This window comes from Hyposmocoma kahamanoa, unplaced genomic scaffold (genome assembly GCF_003589595.1).
Source record: "Hyposmocoma kahamanoa isolate Upper Pololo Valley unplaced genomic scaffold, ASM358959v1 86, whole genome shotgun sequence".
NCBI lineage: Eukaryota > Metazoa > Arthropoda > Insecta > Lepidoptera > Cosmopterigidae > Hyposmocoma > Hyposmocoma kahamanoa.
The window spans coordinates 4,714,145-4,739,326 of record NW_020654289.1 but is presented as its reverse complement, the minus strand read 5'-3'; the positions used below and the strand labels follow the sequence as shown (position 1 = coordinate 4,739,326).

Genomic DNA, 25,182 nt, shown 5'->3' with positions numbered 1-25,182 from the left:
TTCTTCTTCTAGGTGTTTTTCTTCTTCTAGGTGTTTTTCTTCTTCTATGTGTTTCATAATTCTTTGAAGGGCTATTCTATAGGCAAAACATGCAGATAACAGTCCTTTTACAACATTCTCATAAACTGGACAGAAAGAAAGCTTAACTTGTTTAATTTTATCAAATTTAGTTTTTAGTCTATAAGTACTATCCGAGTTATCTTTCTTTTCAACGATATTTTGTTCGACGAGTTCTGCTAATATTTTTTCTGCATCGCTTTTAGCGATATTTACTTTAGATAAATCTTCAACAGTAATAGAATCATATCGAGAAAAGCTTACAGATTCATTTTTACTTATATCTATGCGTGCTTTTCTGTTAAGTGAAAGTACGCCTCTCTGTTTCAACATTTTATATTTGTCTTTGCCTACAATCTTTATAAAGTCATCTTTTATTAAAATATTGCCGTTATTTTTTTGATGCGTAACCCATTCCGCATTTAAAAACATCTGCTCATTATTAGACTCCAGAGATTGTTGATTCAACATTTTTTTATCTAATTTTTCTGTCAGAAAACCCAATAGCGAAGGATCAACTTCTCTCAATTTTTCATTATCAATTATAACATATTTAACTTCTTCACTTAAAGCTTTATGCTCAATCAGCGATTTCCAGAATTCGCTTCGACTAGGCAATTGTAATTTTTCTTTTAATTCTTTCTGAAATTCTTTCTCGTTAATCTCTTCATGCTTAGAAAGAAAATCTTGTAATATTTTAGCTGATATTCCGTAATCAGAGCTGATCGTTTTTAATTCTTCTTCAGAAATGTTCTTTTTTACTCTCGCCTTTTTTAAAACATCTTCTCTAAGCAAATCCTCGTATAGAACTTCAGCTAACCCTTCTTTAATATCGCTATTAACAAAAGTTTGTGGAGTAATCGAGTGGCCAAATATATCATCTACAGACCTTGAGAACATATAATAAAGGTTAGCCAAGCTCTTCTGCTGTTCTTCATAAGCGTCGATTTGAATGATGCTTTCGTTATTATTCTTTTTAATCTTACCAATAATACCTGCTGCGCTGACAGCAAATTTACAATGTTCATCTAAAATCCTTGTAGCTTCTCGTAATTCTTGCTTAAACTCTTTCAAAATTTTCTTATCTTCTTCTTTTAAAGGATTTTGTTCCAAATCAACCGTCTTTACTAACGCAAATGCCTTGTAATAATGTGCAGCTTCAGAAAAATATGGCTCTGTTTTAATTACCTCATTAAACAGCTTAATAGCATTTTTAAAAGCATTTTTATGTTTCTCGTGTTGACAGAGATATTTTCCAAGTTTTATCATTTGAGTTACATTTTCTTTAACCCAAGCTAACCAGCTTGTGCTATCATGTTCAATAATAATTTGAGTCGAAGACCTCATTTCGCTGTACCCGGTGTCTAAATTCTTTAATCGTGAGATAAATTTGTCCAGTAGATTGTAAAGATTTCCTTTATCTTGTTCACCTGGCAAGTTTCTTATATATTTACTGTGTTCATCTAACCAGAAAGCCCATTTATCCAAGCAACTCTGCAGTAAAATTTCTTTAACTTCAGTAGGTACTTCTTTGTCGTCAAGGTCGTTCTTCAATCGCTCATACTGCTCTTTGAACTTTTTAAAGCAGCTTTCTTCAATGGTAATTTGAGTTTCGTAATAGGCTTTCATATCTGATATACGATGTAATTCGTTTATATCGCGATCTCTTTTTAAATCCAGTACTTTTGAGTTACTATATTCTTGTCCTTTTGAACCCACAATGATAAGCTGACCAGAACCTTCATCTCCATTTCTTGCTGCACGTCCAAATGCTTGCTGTTCAATTCGAGCGTTGTTAGGTAAATAAGTTAAGCAAACATGTAATCCTCCTGCTGTCCTCAACTCTTCTGTAATTTTAATATCAGTTCCACGACCAGCAAGGTTTGTTGCAATAATAATCTGTCCTTGCCTCAATTCTTTGTTGCCTGTGCTTTGAACAATTTCAAACCCTTTATCAAACTCTTCGTAATCTCGTGTATAAGTATGAACATGTTTTGCTGCCTTTCCTCCAAAAGCTTCGTATAAAGTCTCTACATCATTTACCGTTTCACAGACGATTAAAATTGATCTTTTTTGCTCAGTTAACTTTTTTACTTCATTACGTATGCACTTTATCCATTCAACTTCGCCATTACAAAGAATAGGTATGTTCTCACAAAATTGTTTAGATTTGGCTGTAGGGATAGTCACAAAGTCTACCCCGTGTATTTCCTGCAATAAATCTCTTTCTATTTGTGATCCTAAAGTACCCGTTAGCCCGTATAAATTATTGTACAGTTTAAAGAAAGAAACATTGGAAATGAAAACAGCTTTCAAGCTCTGCAGAGACAATTTACATCCATGTTTGAGTTGTAAAAATTGATGTAGCGCTTCATCCCATTGAGAATTCGCTTGATCTGTTCCCGTATCTCTATCAAGAATTGTAATGTTAGGATTTCGATCGGGACTAGTACCGGTTTTATCTACATCCACTACATAATCCTCCCCTGTTTTCATGAAGAACGCGGTTTTTGCGCTATTAATCCAAGATTCGAGATGCTGTTGAATAAAGAGCCTAAGATAATTAGGTGCACGTATACATTTTTCCCTTTCAATACATTCTTTTAAAAGGTAATAAAGACGATCCTTGTAACAATTAAATTCTTTCAATTCATTATCGTCAATACTTTCTTTTAACAATCTGCCCTGGTTGTCTATGATCTTAGTTTTAACCAAACGGTCCCATATGATATTTTTCTCCTGCTCGCTTAAGCTAGACCCAAGTTTTCCAATATCTTCTTTAGTCACCAATCCATATAAGTAACTTATCACGGCTTTTTTAATTGCTTCAGTGTCAAAAACACAAGAAAGTTCTTCGTTATCTCTAGCTGGCCTATTAATGCACTGCCAAATATAAATGTAAACAGATTCTAGCTTATCAAAGCCTGCCAGATCATGGGATAAGTACAGCATATTATTACCTTTATCAAGCAACATGCTGTCTACTTCATCAACGATTACATTTTCAAAATTTTGGTCTCCTAAAATATTTTTCCCATAAAATTTATCAAATAAATAATCGCGCTGGAAATTGGATAAATCACCATATATCACCTGATTACCCGAATATGCTTCCTTTCTTTTTTCAATGTCTTCGCTACAGTTATGTGTTACATTTATTTCAAACAAATTATAGATATCTCTATTACCCTCAGCATCACGTTTTGCCAATACAGAAGAGCTAGTTATAACAGCTACTTTCTCTCCACAAAGTGATTTCATAATTGATACTATTACTACAATTAACGATTTTCCCTCTCCAGTAGAGACTTGTGCTAGGGTATTACGATCATTTGCCAATAACGCCAATACAGTTAATTTTTGAGTGTCACGAAGCTTAATATCTCTCTTTAGAACTATTGATCTCTCAATTACAGCAAGCATTTGCATTTCCTTGCATCTTGTTGCCCCAATGCGACCTTGGAGTTCTTTTACCCAGTTTTTAATATCGTCTTCTGTAAAACTGGCTACAGGTTTTCCAGTAATTACATTCTTCTCCTGACACATATTGCTGATAAAATCTTCAATTTTTGATAAGTTGTTAGAAATTCCTTTTGAAGTATTAGCATTATTTTTTATAAGATCAACTAACTGCGTTATCTTCCGTTCTTCTTCATCAGTAGTAAACTTTTCCTGCATTTTCTGTGCCCATGTGCTAATGGTGTAAGTGTTAAGGATTTGCAACTCCCTTTCACTTAAGTTCCACTTTTCGTGGTAAAAATTAGATAAGATGTTAGTAAGCGTATCAGGTGACAATTCTTGTTTTTTCTTTTCTAGAGCCTCTATAAATTTGTCCGCTAAAAAAGTGCCAAAAATATTATCTATAGATAAAAGATAATAAGAAGTTGTTGGTAAGTCACCCTTTTGCCAATCTACTAATTTTGATAATTTGAAAGTCCAATATTTTTCTTTTAGTGCATAAGGCCACTCAGATAACTCTAATTTTTCTAAATTAAACGTCTCATTTGGAATATTACTTAATAAACGCAGAATATCTTCAACACATTGAGTAGAAATAGAAGCACTTGATTTATGACGATCTAACTTTATATTAAATAACAGTAAAATGTTCTTGTTTTCTATTTTTGATAAATACTTTCTCCATTCAGATTTATTTGTTAATGTTTTTTTAAAATAATTTTCGAGTTGTAGTATAATTAATCCATCAATCCAACTCTTTTGAGGATAAGCCGCAACTATCCAACAAAAAATATTCAACTCTTTTTTATCTTCAATAACGGAGCTTAGTATTGAGTTTATTAAACAATATAATTCTTGAGAAGACACATATCTTCCTTCACTAGAAAAGCGCTTCAATATATTATGCAAAATTCCTTGCCGTCCAATATGTCGAGACGTAAGTTTGTTCAGCCGCCCTTTTAACTGTTGCCTTTTCTCTTCAGGAAAGAATTCTATAATTTTTTCTATGTCTTCCTCTTCATTAAACGATTGCTCATCTACTGCAGGATTATTATTAGATTGAAAAGCTTTATTATTTAAGTAATCGTCAAATTCTTGTTTTTGTTTCAATGTCTTAATGTCTGCAAAAATCTTTGCATAAAGTCTATCTTTCTTTTTGTGCTCTTCTTCTAACTTTAAGTAGTTTTTATCAATATTTAATTGTATAAATTTATTGTCTCTACATAATATGTGAATAATTTGCTTAGACGAAGGGTTGTGATCGCCTCGCAGAAAGAATTTATTATCTTGATCTTCAATGTATAATCTGATATTAACACCATAAACGTAGGCTAATAATTCCCTACAGCTTTCTGACAATATACCTTTTTCTCGAATATACTTATCACGTTCGTCAAGTACTGCTTGATCTTTACAACACTTATTCCAGTCATATTCTTCCTTAAGGTGACTGTTAAAGCGATCATAAAGAGCATACAGAAACTTATCTTTTTGAATTTTTTCCTCCAGTTTACTTCCTAGATATTTATTTTTAATACTTTTGATATATAAACCAAATACTTCAGCATGTCTTGGCTGAGATAGTTCACTCTTAAATGCTTCAAAGAATATATTTAAACTACATTTTTGTTTTTCTAAAAATTCTTTATGGTCATCGTAGTGCTGTTTAATACAGGAATGCAATTCTGACTTTCCTACTTCTAAAACGAATACTCTCATGGAGCACTTTAAAGCTTCATTATCCTCATTCTGCAATTCTTTTTTACAAAATTCAGAGATCTTGTCACGTTGTGCTTCACTATTCTCATAAAGATATTTATTTAGAGTTCCCAAAACAGGGTGTGAGATGTTATTGTCATTTTCTTTTCCTTCAATGAGATATTTTACTGCGTTTTCAGGCATTAATGCTACATTATCTGTAACTTCTTCATAAGGTGGTAATTGTTTTTCAATCTCCTGCAATGTAGCAAGACTATACTTGTCAAATAAAAGCTTTTCTATATGTTGTAGCTTGCTGTTCCCTGTGTTACTCTGCAAGCTTCTCGTGTCAGTAGAGCTACCTTCTAAATCGCCAAAAACTGTAAATAGCTGATTACACTGAGACAAATTCAGTTCTGTCTTTGTTAACTGAAACCAATTGTCTAGAGGCAATTTTTTTTTTTTTAGATTATCAATAAAACTTTCAACATCAATAGTCTCTCTGTAAGTAGTGCTAGACGTTGTAATAAGGATATCATTACAATGCCTACTTTTATTCTGATAAGGAGAATGCCGCGTAATTCCTAATTCTGTAGTCTGCTTTCCCCGCTGTTCTTGATTTTCATGGACTGCACGTAAGGATTGTTGTTTAGTGTTTTCTAAATCAGACCGTAACTTCTGCAGTGTATTTATTTCCATAGACCTAAGGTGATGGGGATAACTGGCTAAAATGCTACTTTCTAAAATGTTTTTTTTCCTTACAGCTTGTGCGTGATGTTGTAACTCTCTATTCTCTCTAGTACTCTTCCTTTCCTCATATTTTTCTTGTTTTTTGCCCTCATTATCGGTAGCTATAATTTTAGCATATTGTTTATTATATGGACACCATAGACGATCAGGTTCATTAACGTTATCATACTCTAGTGTACACTTACTGCTAAGGTCAGTACCGAAAAATTTAGGCCATGTGAAAAATGGTGAAAATGAATAGTCCATCCAACCCATATCCCAACCATTTTCCCCATGGCAATGTAGGCCTCCCTGTCCCTTTTCTCCTTCTTGTCCCCGATTAGTATTTTTCATAATACCACGCTCCTGCCTACTATTTTCTGGATTTCTTACTATTATCTCTCCAGCATATCCACCTTCACCACCTAACCCACATTCTCCACCACGCCCTCCAGTTTGTCCTAAAGACCCTTTATAGAGAAAAAAAGCTTGACGATTTGTCAGCCCACCTCCATGCTCATACGATAAAGTGATCTCATTTCCTTGATCTGTAAGTGTTTTTATAAAAATATTCTCCTTAAAACTTAAAACACCTGGAAAACCATCCCTTGCGTTATTTAACGCACGCACATTACGAGAATCAATATCTTTAATATCCTGAATAATTTGTTCAATTGTTGCATTGTTAGTACCTTTGTACCACACAGTTTCTTCTGTTGATGAATAATTTTTAATGTTCTCAAGAAACATTTGTATTTGACGGTCCCGAAAGAAACATCCTGATCCAAAATCAGCAAGAGGAGGAAACTTTTCATTAAATTCTTCTTTCGTAATACCTTTTCCATCATCTCCTTCTTTCCCAGTACCACCATTTTGTCCCTTACTACCCCTCCCACCATTAGATATAATAGTAAAATTTTCCGGAGATTCTATTACTTCCACTAACATTAAGACATTGCCTCCACTTTCTCCAGGATAGCCATCTTTCCCTTGCTCACCGTGGCCATCATTTCCAGTGCCAGCATTATTAGAATAAGTATGATTATTATCTTTTCCAGACACATTCCAAGTTACTTGACCGTAAACTTTTATTGCTTTTGTTAAAATAACTACATTCCTTCCCTGCCAAACTTCACTCTTAAGGTTTGTATCAATATGTATGATATCAGCGCCAACAAAACGTACTTCCTCTATATTTTTATCTAAAAGTTTATTTTCTAATTGTTGTAAAATTTCACTGACAACAATGTTCTTTCCTGTCACTTCAACAACTGCTCGGTCATCTATTCTTCTTTCTTGTATTCCTACTGGTTTTATATAAGCACCTATAACTTCCTTAAATTTGTCTTTTAAAAAAAGATCTTTTTCCTCCTTTAAGCACTCTGTTGCTTTTTGCAAAACTATAAGACTTTCACCATAAATATCTACTTCAAGTTTCATAATATTATTGATCAACTCATCAAATGATAAATCACCACGACCAAAATCTTCTAATTTTAGTTCAGCAATAATTGATTGAAGATTTTTATAGAAACTTAAAAAATTAACAAAAGTTTCTAGAAGCACTAACTCTTTCTGAGCAGAATCACTATAGGCAACTATTCCTTCCAAGCACTCTTTTTTAAACCGACGTATTAAAAATTTTTCATCTTCTTTCCTAACCAATTCATAGTGCTTCATTAAAAGATCGTAATACTCAAATTGTTTCAAATAATTAGAAATCTGGCTTAAGTCTTGTATGTCATCTAGAGAATTAAAAATTTCTTGAATATCAGTACGGCTTTTACTTTCAATCAGTTGTTTTAGAAAATTTGTTGTTTCTTGTAGCCAAAACCTTGCACAATACTTTACATATTTTTTCTCAATATAAGCATCGTCAATAGTGCTAAGCGATTTATGAAACTTTTCTTCTATACAACTTTTAACTTGTGATAAAACACTTTTGTGTTCTGCAATTTCTTTAAAGATAATAACTTTTATTTCCCGTCTCTTATCGTTATATTTCTCCATCGCATTTACAGTTTTCTTGAGATACTCAGGACAAAATGACCAGCCAATTGATGCACTTGACCTAAATAATCAGACTCATCTGCATAATGAAAGTATTTTTATGCTCAGGTTCAGTATAATTGCATTTTCTAGCTTGTTAATTACTCTTAACAGCTGAATGAATCTGCTATCTATTCTTCTCACCAGAGTATTGTCGCAAAGGAGTACGGTTGATACGACCTAAAACAATACATAACTTTATATACGTTTTCATAACAGAAGCTCTGTATTGTGTTAGCAGACTATCTGCTATTCATAGATATATTTCATTTACTTCTGCTAAAGATTTTTCAGCATCGCTCTTTAATTCTATTATCTCATTTCAATTTTTATACATATTGTTTTATGCTTTCTAAATCAAACTAATGTTTATTGAATAGCTCATCTTTACAGTAGCATGCAAGGTTATAATAGTGATGATAAGATAAGCATTCACAATACTGTGAATAAGATCAAGAATTAGTATTTTTTCTCAAGTTTTTCCTTAGCTTCCTATATAGTTTATTGAATTCTTCCGCTGTACTTCTTAGAGACACACTTCCTGTCAAACCTCTTAAGAATTTAAACATCAAGGTCTTGCTGAATATTCAATAAAGAGTTTAATTTTTTTCCACTGTCACTAATCTGTTGATTTTGAACATTAAACACGAAACAACTCCTACTTATTCTATTTACTGCTGGTTCCAGAGATGGTTTCTATATTAATATTACATTACCTTTCAAAGATTCAAAAAAAGTATGCTTGTTTGCCAACTTAAGACTTCGATTTTTTACTTTATCATTCATTTTTTCATTTTACAGTTTTATTTAATTTTCTGATTTTACACGTTTTCATTCATCTTTAATTTTCTAGTTTTATTTAATTTATTTTCTAAAGCAAACCTATACTTAAAATCAATATCACCTCCGTCATCAATGTACTTTATCTTTTTAATTTTTTGGCAGTATAATATTATGTAAGCGATCACATTCACTGAATTTATTCTATAAATTTACTTATGTCTACATCTATCTGCATCAAAAAATATTAACACTGATTGGTAATAATAATAATAATAATAACGCACACACTCAACATAGCCCCGCACTAGGGAAACCCTGTCGCGGGTGCCATGGACACACACATAGACAACCACAAATTACATCCAAACTCACGAGAGAAATAATTGTACGCCATACAACTATTTCTCCCGGCCCGGGAATCGAACCTGGGACCTCTGCGTGGCAGTCCGGCATGGTAACCGTTAGGCCACGGAGGCAGTCCGTGGTGGTGGTGGTGATTGATCCTGAACTAATCTCAGAGGTTCCACGACCAAAAACTTTGCTGAGCCACTCATCTCCTAAACTTTGGGATCACTTGAATTAAATTTTAAATGAGAATAAAAAAGTAAAAAAGTAAAAAAAAAAATAAAAAATAAAAAAGGCATGATGGAATTTTCTCTAATGTTACAAAGATTCTCTTACCACTTTCTCTCATAATCATCTAACGTAGTTAACCCATTAATGGCTAAATAGAGGTACTTTTCTTAAGTAATTTTAATTTTTTTTAATGTTACTAAGGGTCGTATTCCAGAACTCTACTCAAAGCTCAAGTCAGGACTTGAGTATGATTTAAAGCACTGAAAATCATACTCAAATTTTTACCGTTAGGGTCGCATTTCCAGTGCTTGAAATCATACTCAAGTCTGCTCAAGTCCTGACTTGAGCATTTAGTAGAGTTCTGGAATACGACCCTAAGATCAGAAAATATTATTTTAAATGAAAAAAAAAAAACTTTTTTCAGGAAGGGGGTGTAATCGTTTGAGTACATTGGTTACTTAAAGGCAAAATTTATCAAGCACTCCTTTTCGATGCAAAGAGTTTTCTGATATTTCTTGCTATCTTATAAGGCAGTTAATCAGCAAATAACGCAGCGTTGTTGCTTTTCTAGTCTTTTGGGCTGGTGTCGTGAACAATTAAGGACCTTTAGCTAACGACAGAGATGATCGATTTTTTTTCTATTTTTATAGTCATAAATTGTACCAAGTAATAAATACGTGGGGCGCACTATAAATTTCCGAAATGAATAAGAAAAAAATACTATGAATGGTCAGAAATGAATTTGTTTTTCAAAATATTCTCCATTAACGTTAATGCACTTTTTCATACGAATGAACCAATTTTGAAAACATTTATGCCACTCCTCCCTGACAATCTCTGAAACATATTTTTCATACTCTTCGACAGCCTCTTCAGGTGATGAAAATCGTTGACAGCGTAACTGGTTCTTAATTTTTCGAAATAAATAAAAGTCCCAAGGTGCCAGGTCGGGGGCTGTACGCGGGATGGCTCATAAGGTCAACGTTGGTCACCTTCAAAAATTTATTTGTCTGTCTGGCCGTGTGAGAACTGGCATTATCGTGGTGCAAGATGATACGACGTTTACGGTTATTTTTAAGGAATTTGTCAATAACTTCCGGCAAACAAATGGTCGAGTACCAATCACTATTCACGGTACAACGATTCTCCAAAGCAACAGTAGCCACGTGTCCAGTTTTATTAAAAAAAGAAGCAATCATCCGCTTAGAGGCACTTTGCACGCGCGCCACTTTGGTTGGTTTCGGCTCATCTCGAAAGACCTATACGCTCGATTGCCGTTTCGTTTTGGGGTCGTAACTATAAATCCATGTTTCATCACCTGTTACTATGTTCCACCCCAAATTTGACGCCCCTTCGTTGAATATGGTAAGCATGGCATTGCACCAAGTGACGCGATCCGTTTTTTGAACCTCAGTCAAGTTGTGTGGGGTCCACCGTGAGCACAGCTTTTTCACACACAAATGCTTGTGTAGTATTTGACTCATGCCTATGCCTAAAGATGCCCGAATCTCATGGCATGTCACATACCTGTCTGTTTTGATCATACAGCGCACAGCATCGATGTTTTTGTTGTTCATAGCAGTGGCGTCCATCCATCACGAAATTCGTTACTGAGATTCACACGACCGCGTTCGAATTTTGCAAACCAGCTATAAATAGTCGTCTTGCATAGTATTCCATCTCCAAAAGCAGTTTGAAGCCGAGCGAAGCACCGCTGAGCTAAGTTAAATTACACTCAAAGTCGTAGAAAATCATACTACGAAAATTTTCACAAGTTAAATCCATGGTGATGTAGACAACCAATTTCTAAAACACAATTAAAAACAAGTGACAGTCAGATGAAACAAACTGTATTCTACAGCCAAAGAGTTCCATTTTCCAATGTTGTAATTACCTTTTAAATATTGTTTATGTAAGTGGCCAATTCCGGAAACTTATAGTGAGCCCTATGTACTACGTCGGAACTTGATCAGTAGGATCGTTTTTTCTCATACATATGCCATATCATAACGCCAGGCATTTGGACATGTCATATTCACCTTGTGCATAAACAACACCCGCCAGTTTCTTGCCAAGCATAGTAAGTGTAACTGTTCCTATAGTGATATGAATAGATCCATCCTATCAACCCTCGTCATCTAAACTCTATACCTCACTACTAATATCTAAACGTATGGTGTTATATGTCCGGGCAAAATCAATATGGCCATAAACTTTTTCAGGTCTAAAGACCAGGTCAATCTGAAATACTATAATACGTGTATGAGAGCTTAGCTAGCATATAAAATGCTGTTGAGCAGTATGAGTTATATAATTTCATTATCGAACATCTTTGCAAACATTTGTAAGGGACTACGATCGTGGAGTTCTGCCTGTATTGCATTACCTTTTACGTCTGTGGTTTCTTGAGAATTGGAAGAGTACGTTGGTGAAAATCCGCACCAAATCTAAGTTTATTCTTGTAGCTGAAGTAAAACCCGTTCCTCAACCGATGGTTTGTCGTCGCTATTGTGTCACTATTAGGCTCAATTCACACTGGCGCAGAACCGAAGCGTCCCTCGCGTCGCGTCCTATTTTTCAACTACAACGCTTGGCGACTAGGACTACGAATGTTTGTATTTTCATGGATTCAAGTTTTTACGATGTTTACTAGGTGTAACAGTTGCTTTAATTTCGGAGTTAAACATTTGGTGTATTTGTGTGCAAATTTTTGACAATTGGGACACCATTTCGTGACAGGTGGGACAAGTTACATTTGAATACATAGAATTTTAAAAGTTCTTGAACCGATGGTTTGTCGTCACAATTAGGCCCAATTCACACTGGCGCAGAATCGAAGCGTCGCGTCGCGTCCTATTTTTCAACTACAATGCTTGGCGACGCGCGTCGACGCGACTCGACGCGCGTCGTCGCACGACGACACTCGCATTAGTGTGCCCGGATCACAGTGTGGTTGGCGTCTGACGCCTCATTGTGCGCAAGTGACGCGCGAAGCCGCTCGACTGCAGCCAAGCATCGACGCTCATCGACGCCCGTATCCATGTTTGCATAACACAAATCTGTACCTTAATAATGGGAAAATAGAGATGAATATGCTATAGGCGAAAAACATGACGCGTCGCGACGCTTCGACTCTGCGCCAGTGTGAGTTGAGTCTTACTAGAAAGTCATTTTTATTGTTGGAAAAAATCGCAATAGTTCGGGGAACGATATACGCTTATCCGTATGCAAGTACACGAGTCTCCCATCTTATTTATTTATTTATTAAACTTTATTGACCACAAGACATAGTGGTACAAAAGGTGGACTTAATGCTAAAAGCATTCTCTACCAGTCAACCTATCTTCATCTCGACATTCTTTTCGTCAGTAACCACGGCACACCCATATATCCTTTAGAATTACTTGAACTGGTTTCTCGAGTCCCTTGTAGTTACTACAAACGCTAAAATGTTTTCTACTCATGGTTACTAATCTGCCAAGTGATTATTATATTTAGTACATCAATGACCATTGTACTTAACTAAATACAATAATCAGTTGATTTTATATTACAAAACACAATGTCTTTTACTATGTTTATCAAAACTGGATTTGTTTATTGAACAAAAATATTATGAACATAACAAAATGCTCATCAACGAAACTATAAGTACCCCAACTTATAATGATGAAAAATGACAAAAACAATTTAAACTGCCTAAAAATACATTATTTATTATTTTGTTTTAAAAATAATCAAAATTGAATAATAAAACTTATTAACAGGATATTTATCTAAAAATTTAAGCGTACTTCATTTGAGTACAGCAACCGTTAATGGGTTATGGTGCCACTCACATCTACGATAAGAGAATTTTTCTTAGGCAATTTTGTTTAAGACATTTTGCCACAGTTTAAATTTAAATATCCATAATTTTATATTTTTTATCTATAATATATAATTTTGTCCTAATCTAAAATAGTTATATCATGTTGTAATAATAGCTGCAGTAAGTAAAAATAGCCTCTTCTATAAGTTATAATTCCTTTAATGTTAATTTTTATAGCAGCATTAATTCTCTCTAGATGTTCTTGATAGAAAGACAGTAGAATATTCAGGTGAAATTACAGCTACATGAGACTTGACAACTTGTCTCAGATCTTTGCGATATAAACTCTCGACATTGTAATTGTTAAGGGCAGAATTCTTACTGGCCATATCCCACATTTTATTCTAAGTTCTTTGAAACTTAGTCCTGAAATACCTATAAGTATTTCCATAGTACTGATTAAGAAAACCTCTACTTTATCAATTAGTCTGTCTATCTCGAAGATGGAAAAAAATTACAGTTCATTGGTCAAAAGTGTTGCCCATTTACAAGCAGCTAGTGATTGCAGTCGGTAAATATTCTATTGACTGAATGTTGGTCACGCTTATGCAATAGATAGCCGAACTCGTTTCATTTGAATCATCCTCAACCCATTATTTGTCCAACTGCTGGGCACAGGTTCATTTGAATTGTCAATTTATGGAAGATCATACGTACATACACTGCATTTAGAAGAATGTCAAATAAAAATACAAAGTGGAAACATATGTATTTTAAAATTTTTCATTTTAATTTAATTTAATTTTTTATTTATTTATTACGTTGAAAGCACTAAAAAACAAAACATTCCAGTTTAACAAACAATATAGATAATCAAATCTGCCAGTTCTTATTATAAAATGTACATGAATAAAAATTGAATTTAATACTAGTAGGCCAACTGTCAAAATAATAATAAAGGCAATAACGCAATTAATAATCAATTAGAACAGCATAACATTCACAATTCAGACATTTTTGGCAAAATAGAATCTTATTTAAAAATTTATCGATAAAATTGTCAATAGCAACAACATGAATTTTTTGATGATTCATGATTCATTATTTAAAATTTTATGAAATCTGGCAACCTTGCAAATGTTATTATACTCCGTCTTCAAAAAAGACAGGCTATAATAAAATAGTATTGGGTCATTCCAGCGAAAATGACACCGCGGTTCCAAAAACTAAATTACACAATTTGGTTTTAATTGTATGGCTAGAATACGCCCAATAAATCAAATCATTAGAAATAAGTGATATTTTTCGGATATTGTACAATTATTGTATTTTTTGTCTTCATTAACGCAGCCATAGTGCAGTCATCTACAATGAAACATTTTTTTCTATAATGTTAGCAACAATTTTCGCGGTTATTTGTGCGTCTTTCTAAAAAAGTTATTACTGTCGAAGAAAATATAATTTACGAATTTTAAAACAGTGATAAGTGATTGCCTGAAAGTATATGTGGTGAGGAGTTATTAAAGTTTCAATAAATATTAATTGCAAGTCCCACCCGTCGCAATAAAACATATATATTTTTAATTTAACCAATAAATATGCAATCTATTGGCATTTGCTTTTGTAAAAGTAACAATTATGCTAAGGGTCATTATTTTGGCTTGGTTGGGCGTTGTGCACGTAAATAGGAATGTAAATATTAAGATTTGGAAGTGTGTCCCACCCGTCAAAGCGATGGGTGAGACACACTTTAAAGTTTTTACTTTGATTAAATGTTTGTATTTTCATGGATTCAAGTTTTATGATGTTTACTAGGTGTAACAGTTGCTTTAATTTCGGAGTTAAACATTTGGTGTGTTAAATTCTGACGATTGGGACACCATTTCGTGACAGGTGGGACAAGTTACATTTGAACACATAGAATTTTAAAAAATACACTGTTTATAATGTAGATCCATCATTTGTAAGCAAATTTTTTATAATACTTCTCATAATTAAGACATTTTAACACATAAAAAAAGACAATTAAAAAGTGACATTTTTCCTGTTGATTTTTAGTATCAGGAAATTCATGAAAAGTCTGTCTCCACTAGTTTCACCAATATATCCGAGCAAAATTTCTAAAATTTGGTATATTTTGACATGATACATAATTCTCAAGGATGCGGCAGCATTTTTCAAATTTATTAACGCATTTTACAAGCGTGACTTTGATTTCATGTCGTCATAGATAGTGTTTCAAAATAACCTAACGTCCGGTTAAAAAAACCGACCTCAAAAGCCATTCATCCGCTAGTTGGCCACCCTTAGAGGTGGAATATTTTCTTGAAATTTAAATGGGAACCATCTGAGGTACCTTCTTTCCAACAAAAAAAAGAATCAAAATTGGTTCACAAACGGCGGAGTTATCGCGTAACATACATACAAAAAAAAACATACAGACGAATTGAGAACCTCCTTTTTTTGAAGTCGGTTAAAAATAATAGGATTACTTTATCAGTTCTTTAATTCTGTTTTTTTTATGTTAAAATGTCTTAATAAGACAAAAATTATAAAATATTTGCTTACTAATGATGGATCTCATATTAAACAATGTAATTTTATTAATTCTGTGTATTAAATTGTAACTCATCCCACCCATCACAAAATCATGTCCCACCTGTCACAACTTAACATATTAATTTCCATACAATTTATCAAAGTTATTAATTAAGTATATATATAAAATAGAACTTTAACATTCAAGTTATCTATCACATATGAAAAAATTGCTGAACCTAATTGTCTTGATTTTTGCAATGAAGCCATCAACGAAAACGCATGAGTCGTGAGTGTCCCACCCGTCATACATAGATTATTAAAAGTTTTGAGTATAAATAATGTCATAAATTTATGTACATAAATAGTTGCAGTTGAATTGCATATACATGGGTTCATGATATTTTCATGTTAAGTCTAATTAACCAATGGTTAGAGAGAAATTACTTAAAGTTCAAGAAAAAAGGAGTCAAAATTGTCATCCACCCCTCACTTTGAAATGGCCCTATTACTGACATCTCCTAATTTTATGTGGCCAGCTTGTTCCACACTGTGATTAAAAATACGACCTTCAACTAATTCTCGTAACTGTTGCTTTTTTTAAGTTTCTGTACTTCATTAGCCAACTCCTCAAATATACCGAAAGTTATTATGTCGCGAATATCAAACTATTTAAAAAACCATCAAAATCTGGTTGTGTATTATGTATTATTTTCAATTTTTTTTAGTTAATTATGATAATGTGACCTCTAACCGTGATGAATTATTTTATTACACAGTATTATTACACTTCAGTTTCAATTTGAAATACATTGTACACAGTAGATCACACATTTTCTTAAACAAAAAAAACATGTTGTTTGTATAAGTGATTTCACATTAATGAGTCATATTGACATTTCCATTGAAAATGTGATAAAATAATGATAACATACAGAAAAGGCTTGATGTATAAGCATATGGCGAATTTTCAGGCACATGAGACTTGTCAACTTATGTCTCAAGATGACAGGCGTAGGGCAGGCCAGATCAGATCTTTGTGATTTAAAACTCTGGGTGGCACTGCAATTGTTTTGGACAGGCGTGTAGCCTACCATCATGTGCACAACTTGTTCATCCAATTACTTGATATTATAAAAAAAAGAACAGACAATGAATATTATAAGAAAGAAGAACAGACAATGAACTATAGCTGTTGTCGATTATCTAGTGATAATAGTTTGTGTCTAATTTAAAACAAAATATTTTTTAACTTTCGTCCTACTTGTATGACAGTAATTTTAGGGGGTATTTTAAGAAATTTAATAAAATATTTTACAACTTTAAAAGAACTGTATCAACATATAACCAGTACATGTTATATGAATTATTATATTAAGTATTAAATAGTATATTTACTTTGCCATTCGAGTTGGAAAAAAAGATTCTAAGGGTTGTATTCTAGAACTCTACTCAATGCTCAAGTCAGGATTTGAGTATAGTTTAAAGCACTCGAAATCATACTCAAGTCCCTGCCATTAGGGTCGTATTTCCAGTGCTTGTGTTTCTAATGCAATCCTGACTTGAGCATTGAGTAGAGTTCTAGAATACGACCCTGAGACTCAGAAAGTAAAGCTGTGCAATCCCTTAAAATTTTACTGTTGGGCATAAGTGTACACTTCAGGAAGTTAATTAAGGAATATAAGGTTCGAGCCATTTGCCAATATATTTGTCTCAAGTTCAAAATTATCTTTACAATGACTGTAATGTAAACTAATTATAAAGTAACAATTTAAGCAAAATTATAACAAAACAGTTTGGTGAAAGTAACATTCACCTGAGTTTACAATCCCTGAGATTTTTAATTTAAACTTTCTTATGTTGAATGTTTAATGAAGAGATTTTGTTTGATTGCAGATTACAGAGGGTACATTTCAGATGTATACAAATATGTACCCTCTCCTAGATATTGAAACGTAAAACTGTAAGTAAGGTATGATTTTAGAATGTTGACATACGCATATTGGCCATTTGGTTAAAGCAACCGCAAAGAATAAAAAATACCACGCGCTTTTGTTCCGGACGCACTCGTGTTTACGAGTAAAATGAAATGTTAGCTCAAAGTTCATTAGTACATGCGATGTCGCCTACCATATGCAAATGAATCAGCACGTTTCAACTTGCGTTTTGTAATTGAGAACAAGCTACGCGGCACTTCGAGTGTTTTAATAACCTCATTTAGGTTAACGATCATAAAAACCAATATGATTACAACAAAATACAACGCTACCGAGCCCCTAACGCAAAATTTGCGATAAGAGAAAGCTATGATTAGTCACAGAAAGGTTAATTTCGTATTTTGCGACGTATCCACATACTACATTTTGATGAAACAGAACGGTTATATAAACATAAATATGCAAGTATTAAGTGTTTTTGATGGGTTAAATGACCAAAATCTGGCAACTATATCATGGGAAAGTAATAGCTGCCATGATCGCATACACGCAAGGCGCACGGCGAGGCTTGGGGTCGGTGGCCGCTCGCCGGTAAAAGGCTAATTGAGCATACGGGGACTATATCCATGTCAGATCCTTGAACTTGCCAGAATACCCAAATTCCACCAAAATAAACAATCTATAAAAAATAAAAGTCATTCCCTAACGCTGCTTCCACAAGCCTCGCTGGCTACCCATGAAATGCGACACACCAAGCGAACGTGCAGTTTGACCTATTATAGTTCATACACCAAGGAATGCCTCTAAACATTACGGAAAATATGTAAAAACACACTCACCCCTTCTCGTCATCGTCCATGTCTTGAGTCATACGCATAACTTACTACTAATTAAAAATAATGGTTGGCACCGGTAAGAAAACCAAACCACACAAGCACAGACCCACACGAAAGACTATGGCGGACCAACCATTTCCGCTTTCTCAAAAGTCATGGAAAAGGGAAGTGGTCATAATGGCAACCACTAATATTTTTTATTGACTATTAGTTCTTTTTATATAACAATGTCAACAAAATAATACAGTAAAATAAATTATTTAATTAATAATAATTTATTTTGGCAGACATATTTGAAAATTCGCATTAAAGTATTGTAAAGTACACTCTTCTCAATTTAAAATTCCGTCAAGCTTTCACTAGATGCCGCTGGCTGCGATTCCTGTGTTACCACTAATGATTATAAAGAATACTGAATTCTTTGGAAAATTTTATTCCAAAATATTTATTTCAATAATTGTAATGAATTGTCTGGGATTCAAGCAAGCAAATTATATTTTTATAGAATTGCGGTGACTGATTCTATGTCCTTTTTGTCTTAATATAATGATGAATACAGGCCAGCCAATGGCAATACTCACTCCATACTCGTCCTCTAATTTCGCGCGAAATTTTAAAATATCATGTAATTCCAGAACTCTACTCAATGCTCAAATCAGGACTTGAGTATGATTTCAAACAGAGTTTTTGTTCCAGAACATTACTCAAGCGTAGAATCTGTACTTAATCGGAGTTCACTTGAGTGATGTCAGAGGAAGTGACAGCTTGCGTCTTAATTTTAGAACAATCCTCAAGATTCGCTTCAATTTTGCTATTTCCTAAACGGTAGTCAACTATAAAATCTTGTCTTGAGTGTTGTCAAAATCTACATTTACTTAAGTGAGATCATGGTTACGCTTGAGTAATTATCGGCGAAAAAATTACATTATGATGAATCCATTTGAGAATTTTGATCTTTATCAAAATATATCAATGATGAAAATCATACACGATGTTGAAAGACCTATAAGACCCATACGAATTGGAGGAACACAGATTTAAGCAGCGATATAGATTCAACCAAGATTTGGTAAAAAAAATTATTTAACCTATCATAGCAGGTGAACGAAATCAGACAATCTTGGTTACCCAATCGCACCTGAAATACAGATACTGGTTTGCTTACGTTTGTATGTACGGGATCATTAAAGTTAACGATTCTTTTATGGGGAACTGTCGAATCTGTTTTTATTACAACATGATTCCGGAGTATATGATAACAACTTTTCTTAAACACTGCATTGGTCTAAAAATTTCCAGTAGTATTATCATAGTAATTTAGGAATTATAGCGATCATCGCCACCAGTGTAAGGTTTTCATATCCCTTTCGATCACCGTAACAAATCATTTTCATTTCCAATAGCAAATTTCAGCGTAACGTATTTGATTTTGGCAATGTTAAAATTCTTCCTATATGAAAAGCAACGGGAACTGAGGCGAAACAATTAAGTATTAATAGAGAAATACGAATGAATGATTGAAAATCGCATAGAACCATGTATAATCCCAGGGCAAACTTGAGTGAACACTTGAGTGTAGTTCAGCTGAGTACAGCACTTAGTACTATTCAAGAATAAACAAAATGCTTAAGACTTGAATCAATGCTCAAGCAATGCTCCGTTGATTGATGATCACGGCGATACTTGAGTCACGTTCTGGAATACGTGTTTAGTGCATCAACCAAGTCACAGGAAGGGCTCGTAAGTTTAACGTATTATGCACAAAAATATCAAAAAAAATATAGGTACTTTTATAAGGTCGATTTGTATTAATATTTTATTACTATGAATATAAATAATATAATATTATAATAACTATGAAGCACGTTTGCATTCAGAAAAATATCTAGTCCCTGCTGGAAAATAAAATGACGGGAACATTTACATGAATGTTGTGATTATTTTATGCAAGGTAAAATACATTAATTATTCAAGAAAAATATGGTTAGAAACAGTTATCAAAATCATAGTGCAAGACAGGAACAGTAGTTATAATAACGGGCACGTCTTTGAAAATCGTTGTGTGAAAAGCGAAAGTCACTTCCACCTGTAAATAAAAACCGAAAGCGTCAAAAATTATTCTACAATTGCTTAATGATCGAGAAAAAAGCAACAAGTACTCTAACCCTGAATACGTATGAAACATCAATCATTGAATTTTTCAAGTGAATACTGGACGGTATCGTTTGAGGAATTTTCATTCTCAAAATACATGTCTCTAAAACAGTATTCGAAAACTTCTTGTGTCTCGCTGTGCATACTTTGTTGTCTTCTTCTGCATATCCAGAGTCGATCATGTATTTGATTTTCTAAAAACACATTTAAGTATTTAGTTAGATATAGCTACAATATTGGTTCCTAGATATGGTCTAGGAACCGGAGCCAATAAAGCATAAAAATATTATCGTTTTTGGGTGGCCGAAATGGAGGTAAAAGTCGAGGCTAATTTGTCCTCTAATAAATTAAGTATTCAAAAGTTATCCATAATGAACAATCTACGAACGGAATTATTCGGTCTTTCCTCAACCGATATGCAAGAAATTTGTGGCTAACCAATTCTTATTGGCTAACATAAAAATAGGCCCAAATTTTGAATATGAATCTGCGACTTGAGGTCAAAGGTTGTTGTTGATGTTGAGTCCGTAGGAATTCAATCGTTAATTTTTGCGCGTGACTGTGCGCTGCGCAGAACTATGAAAAACAAAAATAATAATAAATTGCTATGTTTCGGCTGGTTTCTGTAGGGAATCGACTTCCCGCTTCATATACACTGCCGGACACATAATTCGAGCCACCACGCATTTTCAGCCTAAGCTTAATCAATGTTTGATTGATCAAAAACCATTATGCAATTTTGAAACTTGTATACTAAACGACTTTTCCATAAGCCCTTGTTGTGTATTTGGATTTGCAAAACCGGGGGAAAACTTTTTCTTTGATGATAACACTATATTTTTGTATTCTAGGCCTTTACGACAAAAATGCGAGGTGCCTCGAATTATGTGTCCGGGAGTATGTTTTTTACATCTATGTTTGGTAAGATGCTACACTTACTTGCAACAAAATTACATTTATTTTAGATATCTTTGCATGTTTCTCGTTAGTTATTGTGATTTCGAATGGCGCTTGTTGTTTGGGCGCATAAGCTTTAAACGTTTTAATGTTGACTCTGAATGCTCCCGATCTCCAAAATTTCTTTTCAAATTCTGTAAATTCCGGTACCTGTGAATGTTATTTAATAGTCGTTTCGATCAGTCCGAAACAAAATCGTCTCGTGTATGGGGGCCCTTATAAACTTCTCTCGGAAAAAAAACCCATTTCATTTCCAATCTAGAGTAGAGTATTCTTTGTTCCCAATGTGTGGTAATCGAAAAAACCTAACAACTCGATATGATAAGTCTATGTTGTGAAAATTTTCCTTACCAAATATTCTTCTATTTGATTCACATTGACCGTTCGTTGAACCACAAACGGAACAATTTTTTGCTTTTTAAATTTGAAAGAAGCCTTTCCATCGATTATGATGTAATAGTGAACTTTGGCAATAGCACTTTCAAAACTTGAAGGCAAATCTGGCGGCAATAGAAAATGAAACTGGAATGTTATGATGCCCGGTTCCATTGTTTTTCCTGTAATATTAATATTTTAATAAAGTGAGTGTGTGTTTTTGTGTGAATTATGAAAAAATTTAATTTAAGTTACTTTATTTTCTCCATAATAAAAATGAGGAAATGCAAATTAATAATTGAACAAACATATCAAATGGGTCTATTTTTTACAGGATGCTAAGGAGTACATGTAGTTGGATATTCTGCCATAGCCCGTAATGTTTCAGAACACTTTTAAAATTAACATACACACAAAGCTACACTAGAACAAAAATAACAATTATTTAAAATGTTCATATTCAAGAATCAATCAACAAATAAGGCACAATTAAACCTGAATCTCGGGTTTGCATGGCGACATTACTTAGAATAAAATTCGGTGCTGGTGGAATTACAGGCACATGGGACTTGTCATCTTATATCTCAGGGTGACGGGCGCAGTGGCCGTGCTCCTCAGATCTTTACGGTTTAACGCTCTGAGTGGCACTGCAACTGTTATGAATAGGTGTGTCGCTTACCACCTGGCCCACAGTTTGTTCGTCCCGTCATTCACTTGGTATTATTAAAAAAAAAACAATATTAAAACTTATAAATTTAATTAAAGCCAAAATTGAATTTTGAAAAGGAACATAAATATTTTAAAACAATCAGGAAACGTGCGTCCCTGAAAAATCTACGAATTGTCGCTTACGCCCTTTCTACAAAACTGTTGTCAAACCCTCTTACAGGACTCTTTTTCAGGAGTTTTTTTGTAACGAAAATTTAAACTGTATACCTTCTAACTCATGAAATAAATTGATATCTATGTCGAGAATTGTCTTCTTGTCTGAATAGACCCTTATAAATGGAACTGTTGGCATAGATCTTGACCACTGTGCTTTACTTACACCCACAACTTTAAAACCCATATCTGAAACATATATTAAGATATTTCTTGTTTTTTTTTTATGATCTAACAAATATAGCAGATTCATATGGTTTACGTTCAACGCGTTGCTTTTGTTTCAACTCTAAAATCACAGTTCCAGTGACAATGTCTCCAGAATAAAAGTTATTCGTTGAATCACTATTAAGTAACACAACACAACTTTCCCAAGACATTTTGTTTATTTTATGTACTAATTCACCGTGTGACGCAGATAAGTACACGTACCACCATCGCGGAAACGCGAATTTCGAAATTTATCTTTCAGTTCTAATTGATTACAACGATAAGTCTGAGTACAGGAATATATAAAGATAACGTTGATAAATTAATAATACAATGTCAAACGCACTATTATGGATATTTTGGAAATATACTCTTAGCATACGTATTGTTTTCCATATTGTGTTAATGATAATAACAGGGTCGTATTCCAGAACTCTACTCGATGCTCAAGTCAGGACTTGAGTATGATTTCAATCACTACTGGAACTATGACCCTAATGGCAAGGACTGGAGTATGATTTCTAGTGCTTGAAATCATACTCAAGTCAGGACTTGAGTATGATTTCAAGCGAAATACGAGCCTAATGGCCAAGACCTGAGTATGATTTGTAGTGCTTTAAATTATACTGAAGTTCTCAGTTGAACATTGAGTAGATTCAGTCAATCACTAATGTTTGAAAAGGTTTTATTTTTTTAAAGATAATATTTTGTAATAAACGTAGTATAAATTTACATCCATGCACTGTACTGTAGTATAAGATGTTCAACACCATTATCACTGACAATGATTTACATTAGTATTACGTATTATGATTTACGTTGGTATTATTTCAAATACATAATATATAATAAATATAAAATATAAATATATATATATAAATATAAAATACAGTCTTCATGTCGAAAGAAACTGTTGAACCAATAGTACCACTATAATTGACGTTGCCAGGCGGCAGCAAATGTTTCGCTTTTTTTGATATATTTTCGCATCAGATTACGCGTTTATAGACTGCACCTCCAAGAAATGAAAGTGTTTCTTGTCCAAACGATACTAACAGGATTGGTGGTGCATTTACAATAAATGACAAATAACAATTGCAACCCTAAAAAACTACACCAACTTCATCGTTCGATTTTCGATTTTGCAGATATCGCTGTTTTGTGGTAATATTATTTCAAGAATATTTTAATATTTCTGTGTTTAGAATGATGATTTGAATTTAAAGAACTTGTTAGTGTAGTGACGCGGCTATTATTTTACTTTGTACCTCCATTGTTGTGTAATTTTCAGTGTCAATGATGATCATACGCAAAATGTGCTAGGTTATGTATTCTGTCTTCTAAGGTGAAAAAGTGCGTAATTGTAAGCTATTTTCGTTTAATATCTCTATAAGAAAGACTGTAATTTCGGTTTTAAAAAAATATTTACTTTGTATGGTAAATACTGAAGAAATGAGTACCGGTATTTTGTTATCCTGCGAAGTTGGAGTTTTAAGTATATATGTAATGTGTAGTTCTGGTTTTCACACGATTAAGCGCCCTATTTCTTCGCCAATGCAGATAACATGCACGCGCGAACGTTAACTTTTTTTTATGTAATCACAGTTTCTTTTCTTATAGTTAGAGGTGGTGGGCGTTTAAACGAAAAGCACTTTAAAAAGTCTGCTTTTTAAAGTAAGCGCATAAGCACGCTTTTCATTTTAAGCGTAAGCGTTGGTCATTGGTCAGTCTATGTGTTTAAACATTTTTTCTAAATGACTTTAAGCGTCAAACTAAAAATCGTTTAAGTGAAAAGCGCTTTTACGAGCAAGCTTTTTAAACGTACGTTTTAACATTAAAAAAATAAGCGGTTTTTTCCATTTCAACGGTTAACAACTACAAAAGTTAAACAACTTATGTTTTCGAGCGCTTTTAAACGCCAATGAACAAAATGTTAATATAATAATGTTAAGTCATAAATAAAAATATAACTCGTTTATTTTCAAAAAAACTTGCCTTAAAATCTTTAGTGGTATACTCTTGCGATTATTGTGCTATCAACACAATGTTGCAAGCTTTTTTTAACAAAGCATAACATTTAAACATTTAAAAAAATAAGCAATTTTTCCTTTCTCTACTTACAGTTCATTGT

The 25,182-nt window shown here is 33.4% G+C and overlaps 2 protein-coding genes across 6 annotated transcripts in view; both read right to left on the bottom strand.

Moving 5' to 3' along the window:
• Positions 1-18,604, bottom strand: part of LOC113234709 (heterogeneous nuclear ribonucleoprotein 27C) — a 54,393-nt gene extending 35,789 nt beyond the window's left edge. For 4 of the 5 annotated variants that reach the window (XR_003310813.1, XM_026470156.1, XM_026470154.1 and 1 more), the window contains exon 1: positions 18,477-18,604. Coding sequence is in view for 4 of the 5 variants with exons in the window: in XM_026470156.1 (XP_026325941.1) it covers positions 18,477-18,514 (38 nt within the window). In the remaining variant the exon portion in view is untranslated. The remainder of the gene's footprint in view (positions 1-18,476) is intronic. The other variant, XM_026470153.1, reaches the window with a different exon arrangement.
• Positions 18,605-20,457: 1,853 nt separating this feature from the next.
• LOC113234944 (arrestin domain-containing protein 5-like) lies at positions 20,458-23,221 on the bottom strand. The gene is made up of 6 exons (XM_026470464.1): positions 23,104-23,221; positions 22,896-23,030; positions 21,936-22,141; positions 21,567-21,734; positions 20,639-20,821; positions 20,458-20,559 (listed from the first exon to the last, which is right to left on the bottom strand). Exons 1-6 carry the CDS (start codon positions 23,219-23,221, stop codon positions 20,458-20,460), a joined length of 912 nt encoding a protein of 303 aa, XP_026326249.1.
• Between the last annotated feature and the right edge of the window lie 1,961 nt (positions 23,222-25,182).